Below are 17,366 nucleotides of genomic sequence, written 5' to 3' on the forward strand. Positions count from 1 at the left end.
TTATTTATATTTATTATTTATTATTTATTATTTATTATTTATTATTTATTATTTATTATTCAGCTATCATTCATTATTATTATTAATATTATTTTATTTTTGTTGCGACATGTTTTAGTTTTAATTTACTTTATTCATTACATTTAAATTATATTTAGTTTGTCTTAATGTTTTTAATTACAATTTCTTCAGTTTTTGTTAATTTAAACATTTAACAGTTTTAAAAAATATATATTTTATTGATTCATTTATATTTATATTGTGTTTTTCAGTCTTTGTGTTACATTTTTATTCGTAAATATTTTTCTTTCGTATTTTCAACATTTATTTAAATTTTTTATACAATTTTATTTAATTAATTCATATTTATTCATAGTATTTTTTTAATTTAGTTTTTATTAACTTTTTACTTTTTGTTTCTCTCGATTTAAAATTTTCCATTTTTAAGTTTATTTTTGGTGTATTTATTTTCATTTTGTTTTTATTTTGATTATTAAAATTATTTTGTAATTTGATTTATTTTTATCACACAGTACCTTATTGCTGTTTATATTTTCCTGCATATATAATGTGTGTGTTTTTGTCCGTGTTGTGGATCTACTTTCTGCGTATAAATCCCTCCGCCCCCTCTCTTCCCCGTCCAGGTGAGCGGCCCTACAAGTGTCAAACCTGCGAGAGGACCTTCACCCTGAAGCACAGCCTGGTCCGCCACCAAAGGATCCACCTGAAGCCCCGCGGGGCCGACGGGGCCTCGGCCGCCATCGACGACGCCAGCGAGGACGGGGACTCCTGCATCCAGACGCCGCCCTCCACCTGCCCGCCGTCGGAGAACGAGAGCGAGTGCGGCAGCGGCGTCGCCGGGCTCAAGGAGCTGGAGGAGGAGGAGGACGAGGAAGAGGAGGAGGAGGAGGAGGAAGAGGAGGAGGAGGAAGGGGACGTTAAAGAGGAGGGAGGTGAAACGTTGGAGGTAGAAAACCCTGAAAAACAAGCAGAGTCTGGTTCGGATTCAGAACCAACAACAAAAACCGTCTCATCAGAAGAACCGGCCGACGGGGAAACATCTAAACTCTCTGCTGAGTCCGCCGCCTCGACTCCCCGCCAACAAGCTACTGACACAAAGACAACGACGAGCAACGACCACGACGAGGACGTGAAATCGACGCCAGAATCAAACGTCTCCAAAGACCCCCCCGCCTCGTCCTCGTCCTCCAGCTCTCCTCCAGAGGAGTCCGTACCGGCGGCCCCAGCAGAGGGCTTCATCCAGGGGCTGCTGGAGATCCACGCTAAGCCCCCTCTGGAGCACCTCCTGCCCAACGGAGAGCCTCCTCTGGTGGGGGTAGACTGAGGGTAACCTCCCCCCCGGCTGTTTAAACCAACGTCACCACAGTGCCATACGACGAAAAGACGCTACACCATTGATGATAATGATGATGATGCAAAAAAACAAATTCAGCCCGGAAAAACTTTTTTGATAGAAAGACGAAAACCTTGTTTTCTTGAAGTGCCTTACTACTAGTCCTACTTCTACCAGATGTTTTTTGCTATATCTTTATCTGCATTATTACGGAGGATGGATCTAATTTTTATAGCTTTTTATGATGACAATGATTTGCATTATTATTATTATTTTTTGTGCGGGGGGGGAATCTATATTTCAGCAATAATAAAAAGAGAATAAAGTTATGATTTATTATTGTTTCTAGATTCTGTTTGAGAATTGATGATCAACTTTAGGAGGCGCAGAGGGACAGACAGACGGACTGTCTGCGTTTATTCTTCTCTATTTAAATCACAAAGATTTGGATTTAAGAGCGGGACTATTAATTGGTGTTTTCTTTTGTCCGCCAGCCACGGCGGCTATCGTAAGCACATATCACCAGACACATCTCCGGTTCGACCAGACGTTTCTAGATATTTTTTGCATAAAATCAAACTGGTCGAACCCCAGTTTAACCAGCAAACGTGAGGACTTCCAACCTGGTGGCCGTTTTCTTACTGTGCGACAAAGGAAGCTTTTTTTTGTAACTGGAAAAAACAAACACAAAAAAGAAAGGTCGGCGCCGCGTGGTCCTTCCTGCTCGCTTCCCCGCCGTCTCTCTGCTGGCTCACGAAAAAAACCCACAAAAACATTCACGAACTTGTCGAAGTCGCATCTTTGTGAACGGATAAAAAACTCTTGAAAGGGGGGGCAGATATAGTGTTGATCAGTTTGTGTTCTCCATGTTTTTTTTTTTTTTTTAAAAACCCATCACACTATTGATCCCTTTATCCCTCGAAGCCACCTTGTGAGTTTGTTTGTGTTAATAATTTCTCATTCATAATCATTCTCAGTTGATTCCATGTGTGTACAGAGAGTTGAACATGTGGCACGCGATGCTATGATGAGTATTTTGTGTGTGCGATCAGTGATATTTAGGTGTAGGGAGGGGAATTATTTTGTTTTGTGGATATTTTCTTTTTTTTTTTAAACTGAACAAATCATTTTTTTGTTGTGTGTGTGTGTGTGTGTGGATGTGTGTGACTCCCACCTGTCTCATCATCGCCCCTAGTGTTCATTTAGGGTTTATTACAGGGCCTCCAAGAGTGCTAACGTATTTTCCGCGGCTAACACGTTACCCAGGTTCAGTTTACCTCAACTTCTGCTTTTTAACTGCAACCATTAAAAACAACAGACGAGCAGCTCTGTAGGCAACCCTTTAAATCTCATGTCTTCCTAAACGGGGCTAGCATGGCTAACGCTTTGCTAGCACGGTTTTCCACAGTACGCCTAATCAGAGCTAGCCGGGGCTAACTCAACAGCGTAGCTTCGAATTGAGCTAGCAGTGGCCAACATATCTAAGTCATTGGCTTTACACAATGGGCCAAGCTAATCAAGTAGCTAACCAAGGCTAACTCATTATCAGCAGCAGTGTGAAGTAGCTAATAGCAATGGCTAAGTCATTGCTAGCCTGGTTAGTGCAATGCGCCTTAACACACACACACGGCTTATAAAAGGGCTAACAGCTAGCTTGCTGTTATTAGCCTGTGTTGGTTAAATCAGTCATAGAGTCAAACGCAAGCTAACTAGGGCTAACTGACTAACCTAGACAAGCTAACCAACCTATCAATGCCTTAACTTGCTTAATTTCTCTGGTACAGCCAGTTAGCCCGAGCTAGCTCTTAACATTAGCCTTAGCTTTGTGCTTTGGGCCCTTACATATCAACCGCAGCTAGGGCTAACTGGCCAGATGATCAAGCTAACACATTAATAAGTTAGCTAACTGATTTTCTAGCTAATAGCGGGTCTAGCGTAGCCTCCTTTCAGTATTAATGTTCGTATCTTGAGTTGGCCCTGGACCGCTTTGGTACCGTTTGTCCTCATTTAGCTCTCTCTTCTTCTACATGAACGTCAATTTGAGGATTTATTGTAACTCTCTCCAGAACAGAAGAAACTTTTTCTACTTTCTTTCTTTTTTAGAAACACCTTAACACTTAAAGACACGTGGTTATAGATTTGGCGGTAGAGACAATCAGTTGTAAATATCAAATGGGAGTTGGATGAATTTTTAAAAATAAATGAAACCGCTCGGTTAAATCTCGGTTTGATTTGTAGACGGAACTAGATGACGGAGAGAAAAGGGATGGATGGAAGGATGGATGGATGGATGGATGGAAGGATGGATGGCGAGGTTGTAGGGGGGGGGGTTCCTAAACTGTGTTACCCTGCTGCACACACAAACAGACACAAGTAAAAGGGGCTTTTTCCCCCTTTGCACCAACCCAACCGGACATTTCTGATCACTTATTGATCCTAATATCACGACTAGAGGGCGGCGGGTTATGTGTGTGTGTGTGTGTGTGCATTTTCTTTGTCGTGTGAAGATGAATATAGCTATTTTTTCTTCTTGTACATTTTTTTGTTTATATCAAGCAACCTCATAATCAAAAACAAATCGAACCTCAGTGGCTCATAACGGAACTGTAAAGCAGCGGCGGTCAGCCACTCAGTCGGTCGAATAGCGAGAGAATATATTGAACAATTGGACCGATTGTCCGACTGACTGGACGCTGCTGTGAACTGGCACTAACAACTTCCAAAACTACTACTACTACTACTTCTACTACTAGTACTACTACAGTGGAATATCGCAACACACAATCAAGAGAGGAGAGTGAGAGAGTTTCGCTGGTTTGTCAGGTTCGAGTCCCAGCGCTTAGCAGGACCGTGTTTGAAGACTTCATTTTTCTTTAAAGCAAACTATTCAGAATAAAGTATAAGTTTCTCCAAATATTGAGCTCTTTAGTGTCGTTGTGTCTCTTCAGTCCTTTCAAATGGACCCAAGGACTCAAAAATCAACTCGCAGGGCCTCCAAACCATCTGTAGCATTAGACCATTTTGTTAAGTGGCTAATGCTAAAGATAAAATAACCATCTTTGTTAGCGGCTAATGCAAAGCAGTGCAAAACACGATTAGAGTTGCAAAGGAATATGGAAATGTAGTATTTCTTATTGCAGAATGAACATCTGTCCAATTTTTGGGAGGTTTTATATTAGGAGTCGAAAAACCAGCTACGTACTATAACATCAGGTCTACCGGTACGAAACGTTCAAGCGTCCTACTTAAGAAATACTTATTTGAACCATTGTTAAATACAAAGAGGTTTTTTTAAAGGAAATAGATAATGCTACACAGCTAAAATGTTCCGTTAGCTTCCTCAGGTTGAGGCTCTCCGTTAGCGCCGAGGTTAGCGCTGTAGAAACCGTTAGCTATTGGGCTGAATTAGCATTTTTCACTTTTCAATTAATGTTCCTTTATCCAACCAGGTAAAAGTAAAAGGATGCAAATTTAATCCACTGGTCTCAACAAATCTATTGAAATTATTTTAATTTTGTAAAAAAATAAATAATCCATGTCCCCCTTTAATCTATATGCAAATTTTTTAGCAATGCTTAATTGTAAGAACTCGAAACAAAATCAGTTCTAACGCGGACATCTGTGGTGAAATAAGGCTTCTACTAAAAGACTTTCCATTAATTATGGGATGCCAAATCTAGATTTTGGATGACGTTGAAAATATAATTAATTTAGACTTTTTGACGTTTTTTAAAAGTTGTTCATATTCAAGAAACTCTCTTTCTCTCTCTCTCAACTGTTTAATGTTTTGTTAGCTCTATCTGTACATCCCTCTCCCTCGGGTGTGTGTGTGTGTGTGTCTGTGTGTGTGTGTGTGTGTGTGTGTGTGTGTGTGTGTGTGTCTGTGTGTGTGTCTGCACGGCCATATGAATACTGGACTTCCATTCGAATGCACGTGGACTGTTTTTAAATGTATTTATTTGGAGCCCAGGTGTGTATATGTGTGTGTGGTTGTGTGTCAGAGTTTCTACAATGACTTGAGAAGAAGCCATGTATTAATAAAATATCACATTTATGCTGCAGAACTGTTTTGAGGAACTGATGGTTTGCGTTGTGGACTAACCGGCTTGCCGTAGGCGCGCGGCGGGCCGGGGTGCGACTCGGATTAGCAATAAATAATCCCTTCTGAATCCAAAAAAAAGCTTTATGTAGATCTCCTGTATATGAGAACAGACTGTCTGGGTTTCTTGTTGTTTATATTTTAGTTTGGATGAGAAATGATTTTTTTTTTGTGTTTATTTTTTTCTCTCTTTGACATATTAATGTGTATAAAACTGTGAAAATCCATTGTGTTCAGTTAAAGGGTGAGTTTTAGGTTAGTTTATTTTTTTTTTGCATGTTAATCTAATTTCAATTATGGATGATTTCTCCTTTCTCCATCTCTTCTCGCGCTACACATATATATATAAATATAAAAAATATATATAATCTCGCTCTCAGGGTCTTTCACAAATCCATTATTCGAAATGCTTCATGTTCTTATTTCCTGAGTTGCAACTTGTTCTTTCCAAGTCCTGATTATTTTGTCTCTTTTTTTTTTTTTTTTTTTTTTTTTTTAAATGATTCAGAACTGTCAATCACTACATTTAGCACTTGACTGTGAACTCGTCATCGCCTAACAGATAAAATATGTCATTCGATTTTTTTGGGTGTTTTACAGCCAGAATATGACTTTCTGTTGTTGTTGTTGTTGTTGTTGTTGTTGTTGTTGTTCTGTTCTCCCCTCTCATCCGGGACATTTTGGTTCAGACCGTCTCCTAACTTGGTTTAACCCTGAGTGTAACTTCCTGTCCGGGTCAGAGGTCAAAGGGAAAACGTCAAAGAGGAGATTTAAACGCATCCTCCCAACACACACACACACACACACACACACACACACACACACACACACACACACACACACACACACACACACACACACACACACACAGAGACACAGACAGATGCTGAACCTCAATCAGAAAGCATTAACACACAATCATCTGGAAAAAACGTTTTCCTCTCTGTGGTTGTGTTTCCTTCCCTCCTTCCTTCCTTCCTTCCTTCCCTCATCTCCTCTCCCCTGCTGTTTGTTAAACATGACAGTGTTTCACAAAGTCAAGAGATGTAAACCTGTTCTGTATTCAACCCGATAAGAAAAGCAATAAAGATTATATTAAGTAAAGGTGTGTGAATCAAATGCTGTCCATGTTGTTTGTCTTTATTTACACTAAACACCGCTTTAAGAAGCGTTTATTCAACTTGTTTATGATGGTTGGAAATGTAAAATTACATTTTTTAGACAATGAATCGCTTTGTTACTAAGTCTGTGAATTAGTTTTGTGGAAAGAGCTATTTATTTAAAATTAAAATGGGGAAAAAAATGAATTAGTAAATAATTGGTAAGGTAAATAATAAAGTAAATTCATTTATAAATTAGATTTTGATCTTGATTTACGTAACTGACTGTTTTAAACATACTATTCTATGACTTTAATGACGTTTTTCGATATACCATGATTTTTTTCGTGACATTTAACATAAGACATTTTACGACTTACTATACTATGACCTTTTAAGGTGTTTTAAATAAACATAAAATGACTCATTTAATGTCTTTCTTGGATATACTGTACTTTGTTTAGGATATTATACTACTACTTGCTTTTTGTTGTCTGTTATTCTTCCTGTTAGTAACCTTAAAAGTCCTGATGTGAAATTATTACACTACAATATATATATATGTACCACAGATATCACACACCTGTAGTTAAATCCTTTATTAGCTGTACACATTTAAACAGGTTCATTTAAAATATGCTGACACATATATATTTATATATATATAGTATTATTCAACAGATGATTTAAACATTTTTTATACAGTTCAGTGCTTTTTTTGATTTAAAAACAAAATGAACAAAAGGCAACTGTTAGTTACACAATAATTAATTCTTTATCATAGAAAATAAACACATTATTCATTTCTTATGTACAAAAACATCCCATCATACAGTTTGTGGTCCGGCCAACCAAAGGTGACGCATCACCTGACCTAACAGAGTTTATTGGTCTTCCTGTTTTAAATTGATTAACGTTCCAGGTTTCTGATAACTTATAGAAGCACAGAGAAGAAACCAGCAGACATGCAGCAGGGCAGGAACATTTCTACCAAAACATTAGAGGTGCTCAATTCAACATTCAGAGTATTAATATGACAGTAAGCAGTTATTATAAATGTAAAGATATAGAGGAGTAATGTCGATCAGAGCAGAGCGTCTCTGTTCACAGACGGCCGCGTACCTTTTAGAGAACGTGATTAAAAGCAATAGAAATGCAAACAATGTGGAGCTTTGCACCTTTAACCATACTTTATTTAACTCCTAAACGGACATTTAGGAAATGCAGTTTAAATATTCTGAGAATAAAGTTTATATACTTTAAGAGTCTAAATATGAAACATTTTTGAAAATTAAGTTTTAAAGTCTTAATATTTTGTGATTTAAATGTTCCATTGTAATGAACATATGATAGGTTTCACCAATAAGCACTTTATTATCATTACTATTATATTTAATTATTAATACTTCCTGGGAATATATCACCAGTTTCTCTGTCTCTCATCCAAAAAACTATTTTTTTAAATATTTGAATTCTGCAGTTTGTTTTTTATTAACCATATACTTCAGTTTAAGTTGCAAAAAACTCTCAATTGACATGAATCTGCTGAAAAAAAAAATATTCTGACCTTTAAGTGCAGATATTTATGCTGAACCTTCAATCCAAGATTCTAAATGTTCCTTTAGGTTATTATTGGCTGATACTTCTTCATCAGATCTTTTAAACTCCAACATTTTAAAATATATATATGTGTGTAATGACAGTTATGCTTTATTATTTATTGTATGGTTTTGTTTTTCTTCCTAGTGACCCGCTGCATGAGGCCTCAGAGACCTGGATCAGGTGTTACCGTGTCACAGAGTAACCAGCATGTGATGTTTATTTGACTGTCTTTAACCCGTGACGATGACGATGATGACGATGATGATGATGATGACCCCGTGGTGGTTCTTCATGGTCTCCGTCCGCTGACTTCAGTTATCAGTTGGTTTGTTTGTTTTCGGGTTCAGACGGTCGACGGTTTCATCAGAGCCTGATCCCCAAACAGCTGCTTAAAGTGAACCACATGCTCCTCACAGTGCTCCCCTGTGAGGGGGAGAGAGGGGGAGAGAGGAGAGACAACAGAGAGACAGGGGGGGAAATATGTGGAGAGGGAGAGACAAACAGGCCGAGGGAGACAGACGAGGAAAGAGAGAGAGACAGACAGCGATAGACAAGGGAAGGGGAGAGAGAGACAGAGGGATGGGGGAGGGACAGACAGACCGGGAGATGAAAACAAAGAGACACAAGGGAGGTGAAGAGGAAGAGATAGAAACAGACAGACGGGGGGAGGGAGACAGACATGGAGTAATGAAAGGGGAGAGACGAACAGAGAGAAAGAGGGCGGGGGAGAAAAGGGTAGATGTGGAGAGAGAGACAGTGGAGAGACAAGAGAGGGGGAGAGATAGACGGGCGGAGGAATGGAGATGGAGAGACAGGGAGGGAATTAGGGGGACGGAGGGAGACAGGCGGGGAAAGAGAGAGAGACAGACAGGGAGGTGAAGAGGAAAAGAGAGAGACAGACATGGAGTAACGGAGGGGAAGAGAGAGATGAACAGAGAGAAAGAGGGGAGGGAGAAGGATAGAAAAACAGAAAGACAGACAGGGAGAGACGAGGGAGGTAGAGATGGAGGGATGGAGACGGGGAAACGGGGGAGAAAAAATTGAGTGAGTGACAGTTTTTGATAAGAGTTTTCTGACAAATACCATCAGCAGCTCTAAAGGATAATAATAATAATAATAATAATAATAATAATGATAATAATAATAATAATAATAATAATAATAATAATAATAATGATGACCTCATGAGTTAATGATCAGTTGTTCCTGTATCATTACTTATTGATCTGACATTAGATATAGATATATATGTATATGTATATATATGTGTATATATGTGTGTATATGTGTGTGTGTGTGTATATGTGTGTGTATATATGTGTGTATACGTGTGTGTGTGTGTGTCTCCTCTCACCGGGGTTGAACCCTGGACTTCCTCTGAGCCTCTGGTTCCTCTGCTGGAAGGACCTGAACACGGTGAAGAACAACATCTGGTCTCCGGTCTGCCGCGCCGCGTCCAGGAACTTCCTGGAGGACACGTTGTCATGGCCGCCTGAAAACAGCCCGCGGCTCATAAATCATCCAAACACACTCATCATAACATTAACATGATCAGTTAAATTACTACAGCTGTCGTGTTCTAATCTGATCTAAACTCATTTCTCTTTGTGACTTAAAGTTCAACAACATCTGCATTCTTTTACATTTTTTCCAAACTGATCATGACTTTTGTTGTTGTAATATTCCATTCGGCCACAAGAGGGCGTGTTTCACCACAACCACATGTTCTACATAAGACTCAAAGCTTTCTTGTTTTCTATTTAAAGCAGATTAAAATACATTTCTAGCCAAAACCAAACATGAAATTAATGTTACATAACTTTTAAACACATGTGAACTGTTAGTTTAGAGTGTGTAGAAATAAAAAAAATCACCTGGAAGAAAACATGAATGCTTTTAGTTCAATTTAGCCTCTTGTGGACAAAACAGGTACTACAACAACAAACAAATAGTCCTGACAAAAAGGAAAACAAAAGAATCACCAGCTAAAAGTGTTCTACTAATAAATAATTTAAGAAATGAGAAAGATGATCCTTTTATCATCTGTTCTTAAAAAACAGGACAGAAAACTTTATGAATGAGCTCCAGTAAGAATAAAGATTCCGTTAGAATGATAGACGTCTGCTTGAAGAGACGAATTGAACATGAACGCACCGACACTGCGGATGAACCGGAGCGCTCCCAGAACCTGCTGCTTGGACAGAAGAACCTCCACGATCTCATCGTTGGCCGTGGACAGACGCTAAAAACACACAAGATTAAGTTAATATAATGACATTTAAATAAAGTTTGTCTCTATTTAAAGTGTGTGTGTGTGTGTGTGTGTGTGTGTGTGTGTGTGTGTGTGTGTGTGTGTGTGTGTGTGTGTGTGATACCTTCAACATGTCCAGTGACAGCTGGTGAGCAGGAGGATACGTGCTCTCCAGAGACAGAAGTAAACACGCCTGAACACAAAGGAAAGGTTGATTATTAAAAATGGAAAACAAACTTTGAGTTAAAATAGTGATATAATATACTATAATGAAATAATATATTATATAATGTGATAATATAATATAAAATAATAAAATAAATATAATATAATAAAAACATAATATAATAATATATTATCAAATATAATAAAATATAATGTGATAATATAATATATCGTAAAATAATAAAATTAAATAAAGATAATATAATAAAAATATAATATATAAATAAATATATATATAAAATAATATAACATAATATAATAATTTGGGTTTATTTTGTTTCTCTTTTATGAATTAAGTTATACATTTTTCATGATATCTTTGTTGTTTTTCTCCTGATTATGGTCAATATTTAGCATATTCCTGCACAAAACTGTACAGCTCTTTCATAATTTAAAAAACATATATATTGTACGTATTTTTTTAAATATTTTTTTCTATTAATTCCTGTTTCTGGAGTTTCTTTTTGTCTTACTTACACCAAGGCAAATTCCTTGCAAGTGAAAACCAGATTTTTTTGATTATGATTCACAAAAGAAACTAAATCAAAAGTGAACACGCTTCATTTTCAACAATAAAAGATTCAGAACTCGTTTCAAATGAGTTTCAGTCTCATCTCCAAATAGTTTTCTACTTTTGACTTTAGTTTTAGTCTGATGAGTTTCAGGAGAAATGTCCACAGGAGGTCCAGATGGAGGAGAGGTTAGAACTCACCAGTGGTTTGGAGTCGCTGAGGACGTGGTACTGGAGGAACTGGTGCAGCATGTAGAACAGGTTGTGCTGCACCAGCGTCTTTATCACCAACTCATACAGGTAATGCTGAAACACACACAGAACTATGAGTTTAAACAGGTGGAGATGTGAAGGTCGTCCTGAAGGTGGCGCCAGAGGAGAGGTCCTTGTTTCTCTGTAGTTGAGCTGCTGCAACACCCGAATTTCCCCCATGGGGATCAATAAAGGAATATAATAATAATAAAAATCTCTAGAATCAGAAGAAAAGATTTTGAGCAGAGAGGCGTCACTCTGCTCAGTTTTACCTGAACGGTGATCTGGAACTGGTTGAGAGAGCGGATGTACTCCATCAGCACCGCGATGACGAACTTATGGGAGACGCCCTGAAGAACAAACATCGTATTTAATCATTTAAATATGTATTATGTAAATCTATTATGTATTATTCTTTTCTTTTATTGAAAAATACACATATTCTCTAAAGTTTCTCCTGGATTTTATGTTTGTAAATGTTATTATTCTACAATAGTTCCTACAAGAAGGGAATGTATTTGCATCTGAATCAAAACCTGAAAAATGTAATAATTATATATATATATAATAAAATATTCAACTTTTGTGAAATTTTGTGTCTTAAGAGAAATAAATGCAGTGGAAGTGTTTTTGTTATGTGTTTAAAAACATCCCGATGACACCAAGAAAATATATTTTCCTTCCAGTCTGTCAGATACATAAATGGAGTTTGTTTATGTTTGTTTGTGTGTATTAGTACCTTCCTCTCTGTGAACGATGACAGGACGTGTGTGTACATGTCTGATTGGTCGACGACAGCCTGAGTTCTGATTGGACGCTTCTGAGCCGCGCTGCATCGACTCGGACCGGACTCCATCGCCTACAAACACAAATATCTTTAATAAATATTATGTGTATAAATACATACATACTGCAGGGTCGGCGGTACTGTCACTCACCACAGTGTAGGTCTGCTCGGCCTCCAGGTATTCTTTATACACCTGGTTGAGTTTGTCGAACACGGTCGCCACGACAGGAAGACTTCCCTTCTCTCCGCCCTCCAGGACTGAGACAGTGAAGCATTTTCAAAGTGAACAACACAAGGTACTGACTTTTTCATTCCACGTAAACAAACATAAATAAAAAAAATAACAATAAATTAAATATAAAAAAATAAATGCAAAAAAACTATTAAGTAAATTAATTTTAAAAATAATAATATAATAATAATAATAATAATAATAATAATAATAATAAATCGTTAATTGTGTAACTTCACCAACAAAATGTTCTTGTATACCTAAATAACATCACATAAAGACAGACAGTCAGACAGACAGACAGACAGACAGACAGACAGACAGACATACTCTGTGAGCAGACAGACAGGATGACCATCTTGCAGTCTCTCCGTCGTAACAGGAAGTCCATCAGTTTTCCTTTGTCCTGCAGCAGGTTGACGGTCGGAGGCAACTTCACCTGAAGGTACCACAGGTAACCTGAGACACACACACACACAAAAGAAACACACACTCAGTAAGAAAACATTATTTAGAGATTGTCACATTGTGTGTGTGTGTGTGTGTGTGTGTGTGTGTGTGTGTGTGTGTGTGTGTGTGTGTGTGTGTGTTTTCACCTTCACTGGCACTGATGATGATGTCGGGTTGGAAGACGCTCCATGATGAAGAGTCTGGAGCGTCGGTTAAAGATCAGAGAGTCCACACAGTAAAAGAGCAGCAGGAGGATGAAGTATTCAGATAATTTACTGCAGTAAAACTACTAATACCACACTGTACAAATACTATGTTACAGCAAAAGTACAATATACACCACAGTAGAAATACACTGGAACAGTAAAAGTACTAACACCACACTGTAAACGTACTCTGTTACAGTAAGAGTTCTAATACTGTGTACGTTTGTACCTGCAGTACTGAGTAAAAGTACTATTATTAGAGGTAAAAGGATACAGAGCTGACATGGAACTGGAGGCTGAGAGGGAACGACTGCTGGAACTGCAGGGAGACACAAACGTGAACACACACACTGAAGATCACTACACTGTGTGTGTGTGTGTGTGTGTGTGTGTGTGTGTGTGTGTGTGTGTGTGTCGGTACCTGCCAGTGGTATCCTGTAGGGGTGGATGGAGCGAGCAGGAAGAACAGGTTGGTGTGTGTTGACGGCAAGATCTGGATCCTTCAGCTTGATGTCAAAGATCAGAGACGTCTGTGAGAGAGAGAGACACACACACACACACACACTGCATTTAAGGTCTGACTTTAGTAAAAGTACAAAAGTATTATCAAAATTGACTTTACAATTTTATAAAATGTTTTGTTTGTAAATCTTAATCTGTGAAGTTACACTGTCAGATAAATGTAGAGGAGTAAAAAGAACAATAATACTTAAATTAGCATAAAATATAAATACTTAAACAAAGTACAAATACATCAAATCCACCTGTATATGAATAAGAGCTCAAACCTGAGAGCTCTGGTGATGAACGACCACCAGGTTGTCGACGATGTTCAGAGCAAACTTCCCCGTCGTGTTCAGCTTCAACACGTGAGTCTTCTTACACGCACCCTCCCTGAACACACACACAGATTATATTCTTTATATTAAAGTTTATGTGTGTGTGTGTGTGTGTGTGTGTGTGTGTGTGTGTGTGTGTGTGTGTGTGTGTGTGTGTACCTTGGTAAGTGATACAGCACCACTTCTGCACTGGGACTGTTGGCTGTTCTTGAGTGATGCTTCAGATACATCACAAACAGCTGACCATAACTACAGAGAGAGAAATAACTTAAATATTTAGAATATTTAACAATAATTAATATTAAAGAAGACAATACAAAAATCTAGAAATCTCCACATATTCAAATTTAGAAAAATAAACATGAACCTCTGGTAACATAAAAAAATTAGAAACAATAAAGTCTAAAAGTGCAAAAAACTAAAAAGAGAAGGTGAGATTTCTGACTTCTAGCTTCGAATGGAGATGATGGTTCACAATCAATCGCCGTGACAACGACTCACATGGTTGCCATGGCGATGTCCCTCTCCGATAGGCTGAGTTTGGCCGGTTTGGGGACGACCGGCAGCTCGATCTCGAACTTGGACATCTTGGACATGGTCCCATTCTGAAAAAAACAAACAAACAACAAACAAATAACAACAAGCTGATTCATAAGCAACTTAATTAAAAACAAAATTTTTTTTTTTGTCACAAATTATAACATTTGTCAGTGTCACTCTGTAGATTACTACATTAAATAAATCTTAATTAGTAGCCCAGTTGTTTGTGCACAATATCAAATCTCTCAACATTAAAACAAACACTTATAAATATGAACTGAATATAATCAGACTTGTTAAATAAAGCGTGAGAGGTCACCTTGAAGATGAACGGCTGCAGGACGTTCCCCTGCACGGTGGTGGACAGCAGGATGACGGCCGTCTCCGGACAGTACTGGTACCAGTTCACGTTGATGCTCTGACTCTTCAGCTGCTTCAGGCTGCGTTTGTCTGGAAACACCTGAGAGGACGAGACAACAAAACACCAGAACACAATGTTAAATACGACTGATGTTAAATACACACCAGAACATAATGTTAAATACGACTGATGTTAAATACACAACAGAACATAATGTTAAATACGACTGATGTTAAATACACAACAGACTGATGTTAAACACACAACAGACTGATGTTAAACACACAACAGACTGATGTTAAACACACACCAGACTCTGTAGAAACACCCTGATGTGCAATGAATGTACTGAACTTTAAGAAGCATTTTTTTCTCAAACATCTGTATTGTTTTGAGTTACCTGGTAGAACTCTATTCCCTGGTCGGTGATGAAGACGATCTCATTCCAGTTGGTCCAACAGAATCCCAAAACACTCGCGTTCTTCGTCTGCAGGACAAAAAAAACAAAATCAGAAAGTTCAATTTTATTCATCTTCTTTATCGTTGTTACTTTTAAACTCCTGATTTGTTCTTAGTTCATATCTGAAAATCAAAATCAACAGAAAAAAAGGAGGAAATACTTTTTCTTTTGATTATAATAAAAGACAGGAGATGATGTAATACTTTGCATTCCTGCGTGAACTCTGTGTGCGGATAGTCGGGTATGAAGTTGATGAAATCCTGCAGAAGAACGTAAAATCAATAGTTTAGATCAGAGCTCCACAATGAACAACATCAGAAATAACAAGTTTATTTTTTAATTCAAATAAATCCTTATTTCCTTATTTTTACATTTTTCTCACCACAGATTTCAAAGTCCTCTGAACGGCCAAGATCTTGTTTCCGATGGAGAACTTGATGCACTTGACTTCTCCTTTATCGTCCATCCTGTGAAGGAAAACATCCCATAATCAATACATATGATTATTGATAACACATAACAGCTCTAATGCAGATTGAGAATTGTCACCAAATCCCTTCAGATTTTCCTGCACAGACAGAATGTACCTGAAGGCAACGCTGCTCTTGTCCTCCGGGCCTTTGACCACCACACCTGTGGCTCCCCCTGAACGCACCGCAAACACCTGCAGCAGGAAACAGGAAGTGAAAAATCAGAAAAACACCTGCAGCATCGACAAAATAAAATGTGAATTTATTTTACACCAAATTGTTTTTTTGCATTTTTAATTTGAAGCACAAATAATATATTTTTAATTAATCTATATTATCCAAATATATCATATTTTATATATTTTATAACTCTGACCATAAAAGTGAAAACAGTGTGGTATTAGTACTTTTAGTATAACAGAGTATTTGTACACTCTGGTATTAGTACCAACGTTTTCAGTATTAGGGTTTTACTGTAATATCATATTTTTACTGTGTAGTATTAGTACTGTAGTGTAGTATTTAGTATTAGTACTTTTACTGTAGTGTAGTATTTTAGACAGTGTGTATTTTGTGTGGTATTAGTACTTTTACTGTAGTGTAGTATTTTGACAGTGTGGTATTAGTACTTTTACTGTAGTATAGTATTTTGACAGTGTAGTATTAGTACTTTTACTGTAGTGTAGTATTTTGACAGTGTGGTATTAGTACTTTTACTGTAGTATTAGTACTTTTACTGTAGTATAGTATTTTACAGTGTGTATTAGTGTAGTAGTTTTGACAGTGTAGTATTAGTACTTTTACTGTAGTATAGTATTTTAGTATTAGTACCTTTTTACTGTGTGGTATTAGTACTTTTACTTTTACTGTAGTGTAGTATTTAGTGTAGTATTACTTTTACTGTAGTATTTTGTGTGGTATTAGTACTTTTACTGCAAAAGAGTATTTTGACAGTGTGGTATTAGTACTTTTACTGTAGTATAGTATTTTGACAGTGTAGTATTAGTACTTTTACTGTAGTATAGTATTTTGACAGTGTGGTATTAGTACTTTTACTGTAGTGTAGTATTTTGACAGTGTAGTATTAGTACTTTTACTGTATTTTGTGTAGTATTAGTATTTTGTGTATTTTGTGTAGTATTAGTTTTTTGTAGCTGCTAACTAGCCTAGCTGCTACTTTTACTAGCTGCCTAGCCTAGCTGCTAACTAGCCTAGCCTAGCTGCTAACTAGCCTAGCCTAGCCTCGATGCTAACTAGCCTAGCTGCTAACTAGCCTCCATGCTAACTAGCCTAGCCTCCATGCTAACTAGCCTAGCCTAGCCTAGCTCACCTGCTTGTTGGCCTCGTCGAAGAACACGTTGTTGACGCTGGTCGCGTTCTCAAACTGCACCGGCGCCTCGCAGAGCTCCAGGTAGTGCAGCCCGCTCATCGTGTTGTAGTTTTCAGCCTTTTATTGTAGTTTTTAACCCTCAGAGTCCCGACGGCCACAGCACAGAGGAGTGACGTCACCGGAGGCTCGTCTCACTTCCGCGTTCCGGTTTGGGCCTTCAGAATAAAAGCCATGTTGGTTTTTAACATACAAGGAATAAGATTTTATGAATTGTTGCCATAAAAAACAATTCTTATG

General features: G+C 37.7%; 2 protein-coding genes across 2 annotated transcripts in view; one reads left to right on the forward strand and one right to left on the reverse strand.

Annotated features, from left to right (window-relative positions):
- The window catches only part of rreb1a (ras responsive element binding protein 1a), a 67,077-nt gene extending 62,714 nt beyond the window's left edge, over positions 1 to 4,363 (forward strand). Inside the window, 1 exon segment of the mRNA XM_054622526.1 lies at positions 645 to 4,363. Within this exon segment, the coding sequence (XP_054478501.1) occupies positions 645 to 1,345 (701 nt within the window). The 3' untranslated portion in view covers positions 1,346 to 4,363.
- Positions 4,364 to 7,147: 2,784 nt separating this feature from the next.
- Positions 7,148 to 17,265, reverse strand: rmc1 (regulator of MON1-CCZ1). The gene is made up of 21 exons (XM_054622855.1): positions 17,070 to 17,265; positions 15,857 to 15,933; positions 15,652 to 15,736; positions 15,473 to 15,529; positions 15,210 to 15,296; positions 14,768 to 14,908; positions 14,410 to 14,513; positions 14,068 to 14,157; positions 13,858 to 13,963; positions 13,491 to 13,599; positions 13,344 to 13,388; positions 13,010 to 13,063; positions 12,744 to 12,872; positions 12,333 to 12,439; positions 12,134 to 12,253; positions 11,667 to 11,744; positions 11,344 to 11,448; positions 10,531 to 10,599; positions 10,310 to 10,397; positions 9,510 to 9,647; positions 7,148 to 8,578 (listed from the first exon to the last, which is right to left on the reverse strand). The coding sequence occupies exons 1-21, from the start codon at positions 17,166 to 17,168 to the stop codon at positions 8,499 to 8,501; spliced, it is 1,968 nt and encodes a 655-aa protein (XP_054478830.1). The 5' UTR covers positions 17,169 to 17,265; the 3' UTR covers positions 7,148 to 8,498.
- Positions 17,266 to 17,366: the final 101 nt, after the last annotated feature.

This window comes from Anoplopoma fimbria, chromosome 21, assembly GCF_027596085.1.
Source record: "Anoplopoma fimbria isolate UVic2021 breed Golden Eagle Sablefish chromosome 21, Afim_UVic_2022, whole genome shotgun sequence".
In the NCBI taxonomy this organism is placed as follows: domain Eukaryota; kingdom Metazoa; phylum Chordata; class Actinopteri; order Perciformes; family Anoplopomatidae; genus Anoplopoma; species Anoplopoma fimbria.